Here is a 17503-nt window from a genome sequence, read left to right on the forward strand (position 1 = left end):
AGCAGTCACCCACTGCATGCTTCATTTCCTCCAATTTGGAGAAGACTACATTGTGAGCAGTGAATGCAGTAGACTAGCTTGTGTGAAGTGCAGGTAAAGTGCTGCTTCACTTGGAATGCGTGTTTCGGCCCTTGGATACTGAGGAGAAAGGAGATAATTCATTGCCACAGAAGGCTGTGGAGGCCAAGTCATTGAGTATGTTTAAGACAGATATAGATAGCTTCTTGAGTATCAAGGAGATCAAGGGTTACAGGGAGAAAGCAGGAGAATGGGGTTGAGAAACATATCAGCCATGATTGACAGGTGGAGCAGACTCGATTGGCTGAATGGCCTAATTTCTGCTCCTATGTCTTATGGTATTATAGAAATTGGGAAAGCCTTAGGTGGTTGTAGGGGAAGGTGCCATGGAGGAATTTGAGGTGTGTAGGGAGTGAACAAAGAGTGGACCAGGATGTACTGGAGGGAACAGTCTCTGCGGTAGGTAAACAAGGGAAGGGAGGGGAATATGTGTCTGATGGTAGCATCTCGCTGAAGGTGGGGAAATGGCGGCTGATGATCTTCTGGATGTGGATATTGGTGGGATGGTAGATAAGGACAAGAGGAAGGAGAAAGTGAGGACTGCAGTTACTGGAGATCACAGTCGAAGAGTGAGTTGCTAGAAAAGCAGAGCAGGTCAGGCCGCATCCAAGGAGCAGGAGAATCGATGTTTCAGGCATAAGCTTTTCATCAGGAAGAAGAGCTTATGCTCGAAGCATTGATTCTCCTGCTCCTCAGATGCTGCCTGACTAGCTATGCTTTTCCAGCACCACACTCTTTGACAAGGATAAGAGGAACCTTATCGCTGTTGTGGGAGAGAAGAGAGGGAGTGATGGCAGAAGTGTGGGTGATGGGTCAGACCCAATTGAGGGCCCTATCGACATCAGTGCTGGGGAGTCCTTGGTTGAGGAAGAAGATGGACATTTCGGAGGTTCTCTTGTTGAAGTAGGCCCCTTCAGAACATGTGCAGCATAGGTGGAGGAACTGGGAGAATGGAATGGAGTCATTGTAGGAAGCAGGGTGTGAGAATGTATAGTCCAGGTAGCTCTTGAAGTTGGTGGGTTTGTAGTAGATATTAGTGGCTAATCTACCCCTAGAAATGGAAACAGATTTCGAGTTAGAAATACACGACGTGAAAGTGAGGGCTGGGTGGAAATTGGAAGCGAAATTGATGAATCAAGTCAATTTGATCAAATTATACCTTCTCAATTTTCAATTTTGTTATGACAAAATATGACTGCCATTTTCTTTATTCAATTATGTCAGTTGAGGGAGAAAATGAACGGAAATTATTAAAGTGTTACTGCTATCTTAATTTGCCATGTATGGGAACCATAGTTACCTGCAGGTATACCGCTCCTTCCCTTTTCGCAGCAGGCTTTCAGGAATGACAGATGGGGGAGCCCTAAAATCAAACATTGAAGGGACAGACCGCAGGAGGTCATTGGCCTCTGGCTTGAGTGAACTGAAACCTTCCAGCTTCTCTGCCATGTTCTCAATCGCTGACATCTGATAGGTAGGGAAGAGAAAGAAATTATAGGTTTTAAAATGTCACATTAGGTATTAGTTTTTCAACTGCAGAACCAAATAACTCAGGGCTTGCAAAATTACTGACACCTTTTGAAATATTTAACCAGATAAAAGTATTTTCTTGCCACAGAGATGACTATGTAAGAATATCATGTAATTAGACCTCAGAGTTTGTTGATAAATTATCTTATACAGTGGGGAATTATCAGTGATATTTCTTTTTGATTTGTTCCTTCCTTATGCAATGGAGCAGCTGATGTATTTCAATTAATTGTTTACATTTACAGTAAATACCTTCATTCTGTAACCTGTGGATTGCTTCAGCCGCCCACCTTCTCCCTTTCGCACTATAACTCTCAGTCCTAGTTACAAATTGCATTGTACAAGGCACCTCTGCCAATTTGTGAAATGTCTTTCATCAAACATTTGAAAATCTCCAAGGAAAGTCTAGATGCATTTACTTGTCACACAGCAAATGTGAAAGCACTGGAAGGCACTAAGGTCTGCCTGCTCTCAGGCTTGATTCATAATCATTCATAGCTGCTAAAACATTCCCTGTACAATGCAACTGGACAGCACATTCGTCAATATGAAGGATGCTGACATCACAGATCAAAGGGCAGACATAGGTAATAATGATGCTGCTGAATGTTACAAGGGAATTCTACCCAGCCCCCAACTCTTGTTTTGTCAATCCATAGATTTGTAAATATACATTATACACTGTGTGATGCTATATGCAAGATGTGATTTGAAAATATATTTACTTATTATATATGTGTCTACATATTATGAACATATTTAGAGTCAAAATATTTTTTAAACAGGAGCACAAATCTATTGAAACAACTAAAAATGATTGGATAATAATTAAAACACTGCAAAAAGCAAAACCTTTAACCTGTAACACCTAGTTATGACAAAAGGGTAGCAAGGTCTTACACTGACTAGTTAAAGGAAAGGAAAATTAATAGTTGGGAAGTTATTTTATTAATAATTCATACTCAGGAGCAGTTTCTGGATAATGGTTTGGAAATAAATCACACGGAGAACAAGAACAGTTTTTTTCTAAATAAAATGTGTAGTTACTATGCCCACCCATTTATAACAATGTAATATCTATCTGCTGAGAGGGCGATTTAATGTTAATACGATTGGTAGGGTTCAGGAGAAGGTTGATGGGAGGTAGATATCTCAGCAGTGTTCATTACATCATAACAGAAGCTGGACAATTCAATAATTCTTGCTAAAATCTTAATTATGACTCTGAATTTAATAATAAAGGTACAGTTGCTATCATTTTAAGTGTTTTAAATTTGTTGCAATATCTCTTTGGAGAAAGTCAAATAAATTAAAAATCAATCTGTTATTGTTTTTTTCTGTAATAGTTCATTGTCAGTAAGAAGCAATTATTATTTTTAAAAATGTAATTACACAAGTGAGGACCAAAGAGAATGAAAAAAGATATTACATTTCTAACAGGTAAAAAAAATTTGGGTAGGGATCAACTTGCATTTAATGTTTGTCATTTCTGTGTGTTATATATTCATTCTATGTTAACATTGATGAATATTCAACAGTATGAACAGCAAATATATTTATAACTATTTTTTAATAACATTCTGAGTTAATCTTACTAATGGCAAGATAAAGTGAGTAACATTTACAGTGTTCAACATTTAAATAGGAATGGTCTGATCAGCCTATAGGCAGAATTGGAAACATTACTTTAAATGCTATAAGTAATGACCAGATCAGTTGCATTGTCATTCAAGTACAAGCAGGAATCACTAAAAAATTATGTATGTTTTAGCAGAGAGTAAAGCTGTTTTTTTAGGATTGCGAGAAAAGGGAATGCTGTTATCTCAAAGACAGTAACCCATTTGTGATACTTGGGGTTTAACAATCATTTATCTCATTATAACAAAATCCAGATCACCTGACTAGGCAGCAAAAAAATCATAATGTAAAGCATTCTTACCAGTACAGCCCCTCTACTAGATCAAGACAGATGAGGAATAAATTAAGACCCTTCATATTTACAATATAAAGTAATTGGTTATATTAACCATGATGATGGGATCAAATTTTGATTGACTTTTCAAATTCCAAAGAAACATTGAAGAGGAAAATATTATTTTTATAAAACTCCAGCTTAATAAAAGCTCATATCAAATCAAAAGTCCTAACATATTTATTCAATGATCCCCAGGGAGTGAAACCGCAGAAGTTACTGCCCTATATAGATGTAAGACATACTTAATATCAGTGAATGACAGTATTACTTAGCAGCTGAATAATTTGTGATTTACTTTCTCACAATCACTGATCTTATCAACAGCAAAATGTCTGAATAAGGAAATAATGCCACCCCCTTCTAATCCCACTGAGGCTGTTAACCTTGTACTGATGCAATCCAGCATTTAACTCTATTCCCAACACAAATCAAGTATGCAGACATTGCCATTATTGAATAAAAACAAATATTTTTAACCTTTTTTTGTGCAAGTAAAGATATGATCAAAATGGCCTCAGCAATTATTACAAACTCTGCTACCTCATGGAACTAATCTATTGGTGTCAGGAATAAATAAAAGTGGCTTTTGCTCTCATTTGAGTTACCAGATGGAGTGATTTATAACTCAGCCTACTGTGTGAATTACTTAAATAGTGCTTGTGATTATGGTAATGCAATCTGATCATCAAGCGAAATGGTAAACATTTACATTTTTATTTGTGGAGGGTAGGAAGAGATGTGGGAGATTTTAAATCATTGTGAGTTATGCAGCATTTAATAAACCTTTCATTCTGATCATTATGAATTATGGTTTGGAATTATAAGCAGAGGAACTTACCCAAATTCTCTGATCAGGCAAGCGGAACTAGGGAGTAGGACCAAAATAAAAAATAAATTATAATCCACAAATTGTGTCTCTTTCAGCTGCCATAATTGTTTACAAATGACAAATGATATTGTTTGCATGTCTGCTGATGAGTTTTTTTTTCAAAAGCTCGAACATCAAAGTAAATAGAAAGTCCTCAAATTAACTGCTGCAATTTTTTTTTATGTTAGATTGATGACACCAGGTTTGTCTCCCTTCTCCTGGCATTTAGTATCAAATAAGTAATGTCCAGGATAGCTAGATTCTGAAACATCATTTACTGCCATCTGATTCTTTCATTTTAGTGGTTTAACAGGATTTATTTTGGTTCCAGATTTTACTCAGGATTTTCTTTAATTGATTTCTAATTTAGGTTCTTTGTTAATGCTGCTGTAAATTGTCTGAGATGTTTCATTGCTTTAAAGGCACTACATAAGTGCAAGATGATGAAACTATTGTTACACTGTCTCATGTTACCTTTACTGCTAGTATTGGAGTTTCAACAAAGCCAAATAGAATGCATTGTTTAAATGTCACTGAATATATCATTTTTAAAAAATCTGCAAGTTTCTACTCTTAATAGACAAATTTAAATAAAAACACCTTTCTATATCTCCAGGCATAACCTTTTTTTTTGTAGATGTTGTCAATCCACTGCAAGTTGCCAGTGCAAGATTACTGTTTGTGAAATCCAATATTTATCAAGGTGTCTCAATGATGTGTTCAGCAAATACTGCATTAGTTACATACATTTCTGAATTTGTAATTAAAACCAATAAATAGCACACCTCAAAAATTCTAACGTGGAGTGTTTTTGAAAACTCTTTCAAATAATCAAAATCATCAATTCATGTTTTGTTTAAAATAAAGTAACTCCTTTCCTTTTTGAAATGAATCTTTCAGGTGGATGATATAATTCAGCAGACTTTAAATATGCACCATTGGCAGTAAACTAATGGAGAATGAGAGGGCAATTAAATTTAGTGATTGTATTAAAAAGAGGTCTACTCAAACTCATAAAATCTTTCAAGATTGTAATTTATGTGTTATTTGCGAGGATGTTTATGCCTCAGATTACACAGCAAAGGGTTTTACTCTGGCAAAACTATTTAGTAATTCAGTTAAACTTGTGGAGCGCCTGTCCCATTATGCCCAAAAGGTCTACAATCAGAGATTGGAGGCAGGGAAGGGTCCAGTCACAAAGCACTAATTTGCACTAATGAACAGTATGATGCGAGCTCCTCTCACAAGTTAATCTCAAGAGAAGCATAGTAAGATGTGGCAACTATAGCTAGGAAGACTACTTGCAAGTCCAGAGTGTGGTGCTGGAAAAGCACAACAGGTCAGGCAGCATCCGAGGAGCAGGAAAATCGACGTTTTGGGCAAAAGCCCTTCATCAGGAATGAGTCCAGCAAAGGCCAAATTAGAACCAGCTGTTGGAACTCAATTGACAATGTGCAGTCAGATATGGAAAGCTTAACAAAAATGCTATTCCAAATTAAATTGTTCTTTATCTTTTTTTCAGTGCATAAGAGAAAGGGGTTCTATAGGGGGTTGGAAAGCACAAGGTATCAACATTTCTCCAGAAAAATTAGACCTAAACAAATCTCTATCAATATCCAACCTAACTTTATTGACTCTGGGTCAGAATTCTGTCAAAGGAGAAGATCAGCTGCATGCCAGATAGCAGCAATTAGGTTTCATACAGATGAATATCATTCATATTGAAAGAATATATGATTGGTAACTACCATTCAGTTTTCCAGAATGTGGCACTAACAATTGGCATTATCACAGGATTTCTATCCATTAGTGAGCGTTCAACAGAATGATTTTATTGTTATACGCTATGTTAACTGCCCTGTGTTGTGGTGGTAGTGTCCCTACCTGTAGACTTAGTGGCCTGGGAACAAGTCTCATTTGTCTCAGAGGCGTGTAATAACATCTCTGAACAGACTGATTAGAAAATATTTATATGATTATATTTAATATGATTATAATATGTTGTTGTGTTTCCATGCCAAGCTGGATTTCAGCAGTTGACACAAACACGCGAGTGTACCATTTGCAGATTTTAAGAATACTTTTTCAGTTTTATAGAAAAATGCAAAAATAGTAAGTAAACTACTGGGAGTGTATGCAGCAGAACCAATTGGCTATCTGGACATTTAAGCTAAGATGCAAATTATCAGCCTACAATCAAGTTATGACATAGCATTTGTCTATTTGGCTTATGGCAGCTTAAGTCTTGCATCATTGCAAATATAAACGGTCATAATAATCAATAGCCCTTAAATTCACATATTAATCATCGCAGTTATAATTTTGATTTACAATTACTCCATTCATCTTAAGAAAGCCATCATATTTTGCCTATGGACCCTTAGCTACGTAATCTCATGAATATCAGTGAAACATGTTACATAAAAATGAAAAGGGCTGTCACACAACGTCTTTTCGTTACCAAGGTAACTATATTACTTTAGCTTTGAACGACTGTACATAAATCGGAAAGAATTTCTATGCCTATTCTTTCAATTCATAGAAGTGACTTAAGAATTGCAAAGCTTCAATATAGTGGTTATTTTGCAATCAATAGTCTGGAGCACTTCATTTATCACCACTCCATTTATTTATAGCTGAGAGAAGGAATTAACATGAAATCCACCCAGTTTAAAATTCTACCACAGTTCTGGCAGGTTTTTTTGCCAGTTAGTGATCAATCTGTTTAGACAAAAGAGCAGTGGGAAATTCAGTTTGGGATTCTCATGAATATTTCAAACTGCACTCAGTAGAAAAAGCTCCATTCCTGTTTTCCCTGGTTAAAGTGTGGATGGGAATAGGAATTGGTAATGAAGAGATGTGCTTGGGGTTGTTGCAGTAAACTGAATGACTGTACACCATGTGAATGTGTCGAATGTACACGATAAATGTGCCTCATGTACACGAGTGAATGTCTACCATGTGAATATACCGAATGCACACTAGTGAATGTGCATCATGTGAATATACTTAATGTACACAAGTGAATGTACCTAATTTCAGGTATAGGAACTGTGCTTATTGTACTTTTTAAAAATGCAACAGTTTTTCGAACTGGGAGAAAGTGAGGGCAACAGTGCTGAAGATCAGAGTCGAGAGTGTGGTGCTGGAAAAGCACAGCTGGTCAGGCAGCATCCGAGCAGCAGAAGAATCGAAGTTTCGGGCATAAGCCCTTGACCTGCTGGAACAGGATATCAAATTTTGACTTCCCATTAAAAGGATGGTGGAATGGGTTACGGGTAGAGTTTTTAATTATTCCACAGAATAACAAATATATTCATAGTGACACCACAACCAGATAAGATCGGCCTGCTTTAAATCATTAATGATCCATATGCTATTTAACACTATGGAGATCCCAGAACAGAAAATATTCATAGAAGCATCATAGAATACCTACAGTGTGGGGACAGACCATTTGACCCATCAAGTTCAGATCAACTCTCTGAATAGCATACCACTCAGACTCCCACTGGCTACCCCTTTCCCCACCCCATCTCCATAACCCTGCATTCCCCATGGTTAAGACACTGAACCTATTGTGGTTCTGTTCGCCGAGCTGGGAATTTGTGTTGCAGACGTTTCGTCCCCTGTCTAGGTGATATCCTCAGTGCTTGGGAGCCTCCTGTGAAGCGCTTCTGTGATGTTTCCTCCAGCATTTGTAGTGATTTGTACCTGCCGCTTCTGGTTGTCAGTTCCAGCTGTCCGCTGCAGTGGCCGGTATATTGGGTCCAGGTCGATGTGCTTATTGATTGAATCTGTGGATGAGTGCCTGCATCTAGGAATTCCCTGGCTGTTCTCTGTTTGGCTTGTCCTATAATAGTAGTGTTGGCCCAGTCAAACTCATGTTGCTTGTCATCTGAGTTTGTGGCTACTAAGGATAGCTGTTCATGTTGTTTCGTGGCTAGTTGGTGTTCATGGATGCGGACCGTTAGCTGTCTTCCTGTTTGTCCTATGTAGTGTTTTGTGCAGTCCTTGCATGGGACAACACTACTATTATAGGACAAGCCAAACAGAGAACAGCCAGAGAATTCCTAGAGGCATGGCACTCATCCCCAGATTCAATCAATAAGCACATCGACCTGGACCCAATATACCGACCACTGCAGCGGACAGCTGGAACTGATAACTGGAAGAGGCAGATTCAAACCACTATAAATGCCGGAGGAAACATCACAGAAGTGCTTCACAGGAGGCTCCCAAGCACTGAGGATGTCACCTAGACAGGGGACGAAACGTCTGCAACACAAATTCCCAGCTCGGCGAACAGAACCACAACAACGAGCACCCGAGCTACAAATCTTCTCACAAACTTTGAACACTGAACCTGCACATCTTTGGACCATAGGATGAAACCAAAGCAAATCCACACAGACATGAGGAGAATATGCAAACTCCACACAGACAGGCACTTAAGACTGGGATTGAACAGAGGTCCCTAGTACTATGAGGCAGCAATGCTAACCACTGAGCCACCATGCTATCCTAAACCTGTTCTGGTTGTTCCAACTTTATTCAAAAAAGTAGACTTTTTCTGTTCAAAATCATTGCTCATTCCAGTTTGTATTAGGAGCAGGGTGTGAAAAATACAAGTATTCTTTATACTTTGCAAATTTTTGGAGGGGAAGTTTGAGTGCAGCTAAGTGATGGAGTAGAATTTACTTTTATACTCTAGGTTCATTTGTTACTAGTGAATCAAAATAGTTTAGTAATCTATATCTCTGTCTTAGCAAATGTTTCTTATTCAACATGTGATAAAGTTAGAGAAGTACCATATATCATATTCTTCAGCTCACATTAGAATCCAATAATGTAGTTTACATGAGTGGATAACACTCTTGTACAATTAGATATCAGACAGTAGAATCATACTCATAAGAAACATGGGCATGTCACAAGACTGATCAACATTAGTCAGGCTCAGGACAGTGTCAAAGGCCCAACTCAACATTTTGAAGAAAGTGTTTCACTGAAATAGAAAAGAACAAGGAGGGGGATATTGACAGGAGACTTTCAAAATCCTGAGAGATTTTAAGGGGGATAAAAATGTGATTGGATCACAAGGCTCCAAATGCAGAAGCAGAATGAGAAAAGTGTCAGTTGGGTGAATTGCTCAATATGTTCTGCAATGTCTAAGACTGTAAACTAGGACTGTGTTTCTTGCTTGTCAATGACCTGGATAGCTAAAGTCCTTATTCTGCCCCTAATAGGCCTGGAAAGCAATCTTCCAAACACTGAGGTGCATAGACTCTCCCCATGGTAATGAGGAAGGCACCACCACCAGTTAAATAGCTGTAAACAATTACCCCAAATAACTGCATTTGCATACGCATACACTTTGCAGATGTTTTAAAGTGAAACCAGTTTGCAGAGAACTTGTCCTGGAAAATAAGTGCAGTAGCTCCTATGCACCGAGATTCACAATCAGTGCAGAAAAATCATTGATAAAACAGTGCTGCACTAAAACTGCATGACTAGAAATGAATGATATGGCTTATTATTCACGGTCTTCTCACCACTGCTTTGAATATTGCCGATTGGATGTGAAACGTTTATTTCAAAGTTAAAGTAAATGGCAGGGGCTTAATCAATCCTTTCATCACATTATGTGTTTCTCTCTCCAATTAGTGACTGTGAATAACTATTTCTCATCTGTTTCTTATTCCTTTAGTCAGAACACTCTGTCTCTGATTTGGATGATTGGATTTGCCACAGCATATTTTGTTTCTCGTTAAGGACTTTGAGTAAGTGATATCACAGCAGGCTGCCCTCATGAAATGGTTCATAACTGAGGAATGGGACAAGGATCATAAGTACTACAGTCTTAAACAGGAACTAGGGGAGTCATGAATTCTTATTTTTGTCATTTCTCACCCTCAAACACTTTTTAAATTACATTCTAAGTCCTTGATCTCACTGGTTATCTTCTAGTGTTGGAAAAATGGGAACTAAAAATGAACTTCATTAGATTGCCTTCACTTGCACTGTTTGACAATCAATAAAAGGATGTTTCAGCTAATGGCCCACTTACACAGTGCAACCTTTGGTGAATGTTGACCAAACTAAAGGGAACTGTAATTGTGTGATAATGCAACCTTAGATTTGAATGTGGCTGACAAAGCAGTGACTCAATATTCTCTTAGTCATTCAGACTTTTTTGGGGGATAAGTGTATCAATGGCAATTTCAACATTTAATTCTCATTCTGAGATGCCCTCACCATGTGGGGGTGAACTGTGAAATGCTGCAGTTTGTGGCTGAGGTTGTTCAATAGGGATTTTGAGCCAGCAAGCCTTGGTGCAGTGACCAGAACTGGGCCACAGCATGGAGCTGACTTCTGGAAGGAGTGGGAGGTAAGGAAGCAGTGTGTCGACATTTACAATCAATACGCTGGAGTGGCCACAGGTGTGACTACAAGTCACCCTGTAAGAGGTGTCATTCCCCTGATGGACCAGTAGCTGCTGTTACTTTTTAAAATGAAGTTTTATTAAAATGTCTTCAGATGACACATCCACCTTGAGGCTCACTCTTTTTCACCAGTTTACATCAACAACTCTCATTTGATGCAAAGGCTGACCAGATTGGAAGCCGATTTCAGTCCTTAGTCAAGGTGGTGCTTCCAGAGGTGACACATAATTGATTGCCTTCTCAAAAATGCCTTCTGAGTCTTGATGCAGTTTATATTGAGACCAGTGTAATGTCTCAGCCTGCTCCTGCCTCACCGAATGTCTCAGCCTGCTCCTGCCTCACCAAACTCATCTCTGCATACCTTGACATGGTCCTGTCCCCCTTAGTCCAAGAACTCCTCACCTATGTTCGGGACACCACCCACGCCCTCCACCTCCTCCATGATTTTTGCTTCCCCGGTCCACAACGCCTTATCTTCACCATGGACATCCAGTCCCTATACACCTCCATCCCCCATCACGAAGGCCGCAAAGCCCTCCGCTTCTTCCTTTCCCGCCGAACCAACAGTACCCTTCCACTGACATCCTCCTTCAACTGACTGAACTGGTCATCACTCTGAACAACTTCTCTTTCCAATCCTCCCACTTCCTCCAAACAAAAGGAGTAGCCATGGGCACCAGCATGGGCCCCAGCTATGCCTGCCTCTTCGTTGGATATGTGGAACAGTCCATCTTCCGCAACTATACTGGCCCCACCCCCCACCTTTTCCTCCGCTACATCGATGACTATATCAGCCATACCTCGTGCTCCCACGAGAAGATTGAACAGTTCATCTACTTTACAAACACCTTCCACCCCGACCTCAAATTTACCTGGACCGTCTCAGACTCCTCCCTCCCCTTCCTAGACCTCTCCATTTCTATCTCGGACGACCGACTCAACATGGATGTTTACTATAAACTGATTGACTCCCACAGCTACCTAGATTACACCTCCTCCCACCTTGCCCCCTGTAAAAACACCATCCCATATTCCCAATTCCTTCGCCTTCGCTGCATCTGCTCCCAGGAGGATCAATTCCAATACTGTACAACCCAGATGGCCTCCTTCTTCAAAGACTGCAATTTCCCCCCAGACGTGATCGACGATGCTCTCCACCGCATCTCCTCCACTTCCCACTCCTCCGCCCTTGAGCCCCGCCCCTCCAATTGCCACCAGGACAGAACCCCACTGGTCCTCACGTAGCACCCCACCAACCTCCAGATACATTGTATCATCCTTCGTCATTTCCGCCACCTCTAAACAGACCCCACCAACAAGGATATATTTCCCTCCCCACCCCTATCAGCGTTCCAGAAAGACCACTCCCTCTGTGACTCCCTCGTCAGATCCACACCCCCCACCAACCAGACCTCCACTCCCGGCACCTTCCCCTGCAACCGCAAGAAATGCAAAACTTGCGCCCACACCTCCCCCCTCACTTCCTTCCAAGGCCCCAAGGGATCCTTCCGTATCCGTCAGAAATTCACCTGCACCTCCACACACATCATTTACTGCATCCGCTGCACCCGATGTGGCCGCCTATACATTGGGGAGACAGACCGCCTACCTGCGGAACGTTTCAGAGAACACCTCTGGGACACCCGCACCAACCAACCCAACCGCCCCGTGGCTGAACACTTTAATTCCCTCTCCCACTCCGCCAAGGACATGCAGGTCCTTGGCCTCCTCCATCGCCAGACCATGGCAACACGACGCCTGGAGGAAGAGCGACTCATCTTCCACCTAGGAACCCTCCAACCACAAGGGATGAATGCAGATTTCTCCAGCTTCCTCATTTCCCCTTCCCCCACCTTTTCTCAGTCCCAACCCTCAGATTCAGCACTTCCTTTTTAACCTGCAATCTTCTTCCTGACCTCTCCGCCTCCACCCCCTCTCTGGCCTATCACCCTCACCTTAACCTCCTTCCACCTATCGCATTCCCAACGCCCCTCCCCCAAGTCCCTCCTCACTGCCTTTTATCTTAGCCTGCTTGGCACACCTTCCTCATTCCTGAAGAAGGGCTTATGCCCGAAACGTCGATTCTCCTGTTCCTTTGATGCTACCTGACCTGCTGCGCTTTTCCAGCAACACATTTTTAAGCTATGTGGATTACTGGCCTGTAAAGGAAAATTCAGCAGCATTTGCCATTCCTTGGAAAAATAAATGTCCAAGGAAAATGCAAAAAAAGTAGATGAATCGATTGTTTGTAATTATAGTTAAGGATCTTTGAGTAATTGGCCCAGTGTCATAATGATACAATTTGCCTCAGGACAATTGAATTCACATGAATGCAGTTTCCCTGTTTACAACCTGAACCCAGAATAATACAAATAAGATTTTCATCTTGCTTTCCATGAAAATGAAATTCAGGTGGCTATTATAACTGGCACTGATCAACACCACTTCTATGCCAGGCTATGCAAACTGAAAATCTACTCCACTTCTCGATGAGCTTTAAGAACAATGTGAGCACCATAAACATACCTCAACTTCATTCTCAAAAGTTCCAAAATGGTTAAATTGAGAGACCAGATTGAGTGTTGCCTACACAGTAATCATGTGTAACTGCTTACTGATATTTTAAGATCAAAGAGGGTCAAAGTACATGAGCAATATCAGGCACAAACCTGACACTTCAATATTGTAAGTATGAAACAAAGTGAAACAATAAACTGCTTCATATTCTATAAATGTTTTTGTCAAATTATCCTGGGACACTGAAATGTGGGCTTTGAGAGAAAGCTAACACAATTTTTCAGAAAACCTTTTAATCAAAAACATTCTACACATGTAATATTTTAAATAATATTAATATTTCCATTTTGATTTACTTCAAAACTTTATGATTTGAATAAACTGTTCATTTCCTTTCATATTTATAATTAATTGATACAGATTTTTCCCTTGTTTGGAAGGAGGCTAGAAATTCAAGTGACATTTAAGGTAAACTATATTTTTATTAGGACTGGAAGATTAAATATCCAGCTTCAACATGAGTTTGAGATACACTGTGTCACGGAGAATCATTCCTACATATAACCTACAGTGACAGACAGTAATACAGCAGGAAAATACTTTTATATACAAGACAATACATAATCTCATTGATCTCATTGAAACATATAAAATCCTGATGGGATTGGACAGGCTAGATGCGGGAAGAATATTGTTGATGTTGGGGAGTCACAGTCTAAGAATAAGAGGTAAGCCATTCAGGACTGAGATGAGGAAAAATGTCTTCACTCAGAGAGTTGTGAATATTTGGAATTCTTTACCACAGAAAGATGCTGTGGCCTGTTTGTTAGACATATTCAAGAGAGAACTGGATGTGGCCCCTGCGGCTAAAGGGATCAAGGGGTATGGGGAGAGGGCAAATGGGATACTGAAATTTCATGATCAGCCATGATGGTATTGAATAATGGTGCAGCGTCAAAGGGCTGAATGGCCTACTCCTATACCTATTGACTATGTTTCTATGTTAATATTAATGCATGGAATATTACTACGTGTAGCAGGTCATGTACTTTACTAAGAAGGTAGAAAATCAGAACTGGAGCAGGTTAGGCTATGCAGTCCCTTTTGTATGCTTTGCCATTCAATAAGATTATGGCCAATCTAATTCTGTCCTAAACTCTACTTTCATTCCTCATATGTCCCAGCACCCTCATATATCAAATATCTGTCAATCTCAGACTTGAATGCATTAAATAAGCCAACCTCCAGAACTGATAAAGAATTTTGAACTGCCACTATCATCAGAGGGAAGAAATTCCTCCTTGTCTCCAATTTAATTAAAACTGCATCCCTGGTTTTGGATTTAAAAACCAATTATCTGTGGGACATGAACATCATTGGCTGCCCCGGATTTATTGCTTGTCCCGAGTTGCCCTTGAGAAGGTACTGTTGAGCTGCAATCTTGAACTGCTGCAGTCCACATACTGTACGTTGACCCACAATGCCATTGTGGGGGGCGGGGGAAGTTCCAGGTTTTTGACCTAGAATTAGTGAAGGAATGGCAATATATTTCCAAGTCAGGATGTGAGTGACTTATTTTTTAATCCATTCATTGGATGAAGCATTACTGGCTAGGTCAGGATTTATTGCTCATCCTTAATTGTCCAGAGGGCAGTTTAAAAGTAAATCACTTTGCTGTAGATCTGGAGTCACATGTATGCCAGACCAGATAAAGATGGCAGTTCCCTGGGTGATAACTTGCAGGTGGTGGTGTACCCAGGTATCTGCTCCTAGGTATAGTTGGCTGTGGTTTTGGAAGGTGCTGTCTAAAGATCTTTGATGAATTTCTGCAGTGCACCTTGTAGATAGGAAACACGGCTGCTACTTAGCATTGGTGGTTGAGGGTGTGGATGCTTGTGGATGTGGTACCAATCAAGCGAGCTGCTTTGTCCTAGATGGTGTCAAGTTTCTTGAGTATTGTTGGAGCTGCGCTGTTTCAGGCAAGTGGCTAGTATTCCATCACACTCCTGACTTGTGTCTTGTAGATGATGGGTAGGCTTTGGGGAATGAAAAGACGAGCCACTCATCACAATATTCCTAGCTTCTGAGGTATTCTTATAGCCACCATGTTTATGTCGTAACTCCAGTTGAGCTTCTTGTCAATGGCCACCCCAAGGATGTTGATGGTGAGGTGTACAAGAGGCAAGAAAGACAAGAGGCAGTGGTTAGATTTTTTTTATTAGTGATGGTCATTGCTTGGCATTTGAATGGTGAGAATGTTACTTGCCACTTGTAAGTCCAAGACGAGATATTGTCCAGATAATGACATTTTGGACATGGACAGCTTCAGTATCTGAGGAGTCATGAATGGTGATGAACATTGTGCAGTGATGTGTGAATACTCCACTTCTGACCTTATGATAGAGGGAAGGTCATTGATGAAGCAGCTAAAGATGGTTCGGCCAAGGACATTACCCTGAGGAACTCCTACAAATATGTCCTGGAGCTGAGATGACTGACCTCCAACAACCATGACCATCTTCCTGAAGAAGGGCTTATGCCTGAAACGTCGATTCTCCTGTTCCCTGGATGCTTTCTGACCTGCTGCGCTTTTCCAGCAACACATTTTCAGCTCTGATCTCCAGCATCTGCAGATCTCACTTTCTCCTCATCTTCCTATGTGCCAGGTATGATTCCAACCAGTGGATGGTTTGCCCTCGATACCCTTTGATTCCAGCTTTACCAGGGCTTTGTGATGCCAAACTCAATAGAATGCAGCCTTGATATCAAGGGCTGTCACTCTCCCCATACCTCTGGAATTCAGCTCTTTTGTCTGTGTTTGAACCAAGACTATAATGAGGTCAGAAGCTGAGTGGCTCTGATATCACTGAGCAGATTATTGTTGAGCAAGTGTGCTTGACAGCATTGTTGATGACACCTTCCATCACTTTACTGATGGGGCTGGTTTTGGGTTTGTCCTGCTTTTTATGTGCAGGACATACTTGGGCAAGCTTCTACATTGTCAGATAGATGCCAGTGTTGTAACTAGTGGAAAAGCTTGGCTGGGGAGGTAGCAAGTTCTGAGGCACAAGTTTTCAGTACTGCTGCTGGAATATTGTCAGAGCCTGTAGCTTTGTATTATCCAGTGTCTCAAACCATTTCTTGGTATCATGGAGTGAATGGAATTTGCTGAATACTGGCACCTCTGGGGACCACTGGAGGAGGCCAAGGTGGATCAAGCACTCAGCCAGGTGAAGTCACATGATATCAGGGGTGAGCTGGCAAGACAGATACAAAGGTGGCTTAGTCATAGGGGGTAGAGAGTAGTGATAGATGCTTTTTGGAATGGAGGGTTGTGACTAGTGGTGTTCCACAGGGAACAATGCTGGGACCTCTGCTGTTCATGGTCTACATAAATGATTTGGAGGAAACTGTGGCTGGTCCAATTAGTAAGTTTGTGGTCGATGCAAAAATTGGTGGAGTTACAGATAGTGAGGAGGATTGTCAGAGGATACAGCAGGGTATAGATCAGTTGGAAGCATGGGCAGAAAAATGGCAGATCGTGGTTAATCCAGACAAATGTGAAGTAATGCATTTCGGAAGGTCAAGTACAGGTGGAAATTATGCAGTGAATGGCAGAACCCTTAGGAATATTGATATGCAGAGGGGTTCGGGTGTGCAGGTCCACAGATAATTGAAGATGGCAGCGCAGGTAGATTGGGTATTAAAAAAAGGCTTATGGCATGCTTGTCATCATTGGATGAGCCACTGAGTATAATGATAGGCTAGTTATGCTGCAGCTTTATAGATCTTTAGTTCGGCCACACTTGGAATACTGCATACAGATCTGGTCACCACACTAAAAGAAGGATATGGGTGCTTTAGAGACGGTACAGAAAGGAGTTACCAGGATGTTGCCTGGTATTGGGATTTTAACTATGAAGAAAGATTGGACAGGCTGGGTTTGTTTTCACTGGAATGCAAGAGGTTGAGGGGTGACCTGATAGAAATTTATAAGATTGTGAATGGCATGGATAGAGGGGAAAGTATGAGGCTTTTTCCCAGGCTGGAGGGGTCAATTACAAGGGGATACAGGTTCAAGGTGTGGCG

General features: G+C 40.7%; 1 protein-coding gene across 11 annotated transcripts in view; it reads right to left on the reverse strand.

Moving 5' to 3' along the window:
* Positions 1-17503, reverse strand: part of mecom (MDS1 and EVI1 complex locus) — a 1207227-nt gene that overhangs the window by 101176 nt on the left and 1088548 nt on the right. For 8 of the 11 annotated variants that reach the window (XM_043702877.2, XM_043702876.2, XM_043702874.2 and 5 more), the window contains 2 exons: positions 4422-4448; positions 1379-1545 (listed from right to left, as the gene is read on the reverse strand). In XM_043702877.2, coding sequence (XP_043558812.1) covers positions 1379-1545; positions 4422-4448 — 194 coding nt within the window. The remainder of the gene's footprint in view (positions 1-1378; positions 1546-4421; positions 4449-17503) is intronic. The other 3 variants (XM_043702880.2, XM_043702879.2, XM_043702878.2) reach the window with 1 other exon arrangement.

This window comes from Chiloscyllium plagiosum, unplaced genomic scaffold (assembly GCF_037043375.1).
Source record: "Chiloscyllium plagiosum isolate Xiang-an unplaced genomic scaffold, Cpla_swu_hap1 HiC_scaffold_13, whole genome shotgun sequence".
NCBI classification, from domain to species: Eukaryota; Metazoa; Chordata; class Chondrichthyes; order Orectolobiformes; family Hemiscylliidae; genus Chiloscyllium; species Chiloscyllium plagiosum.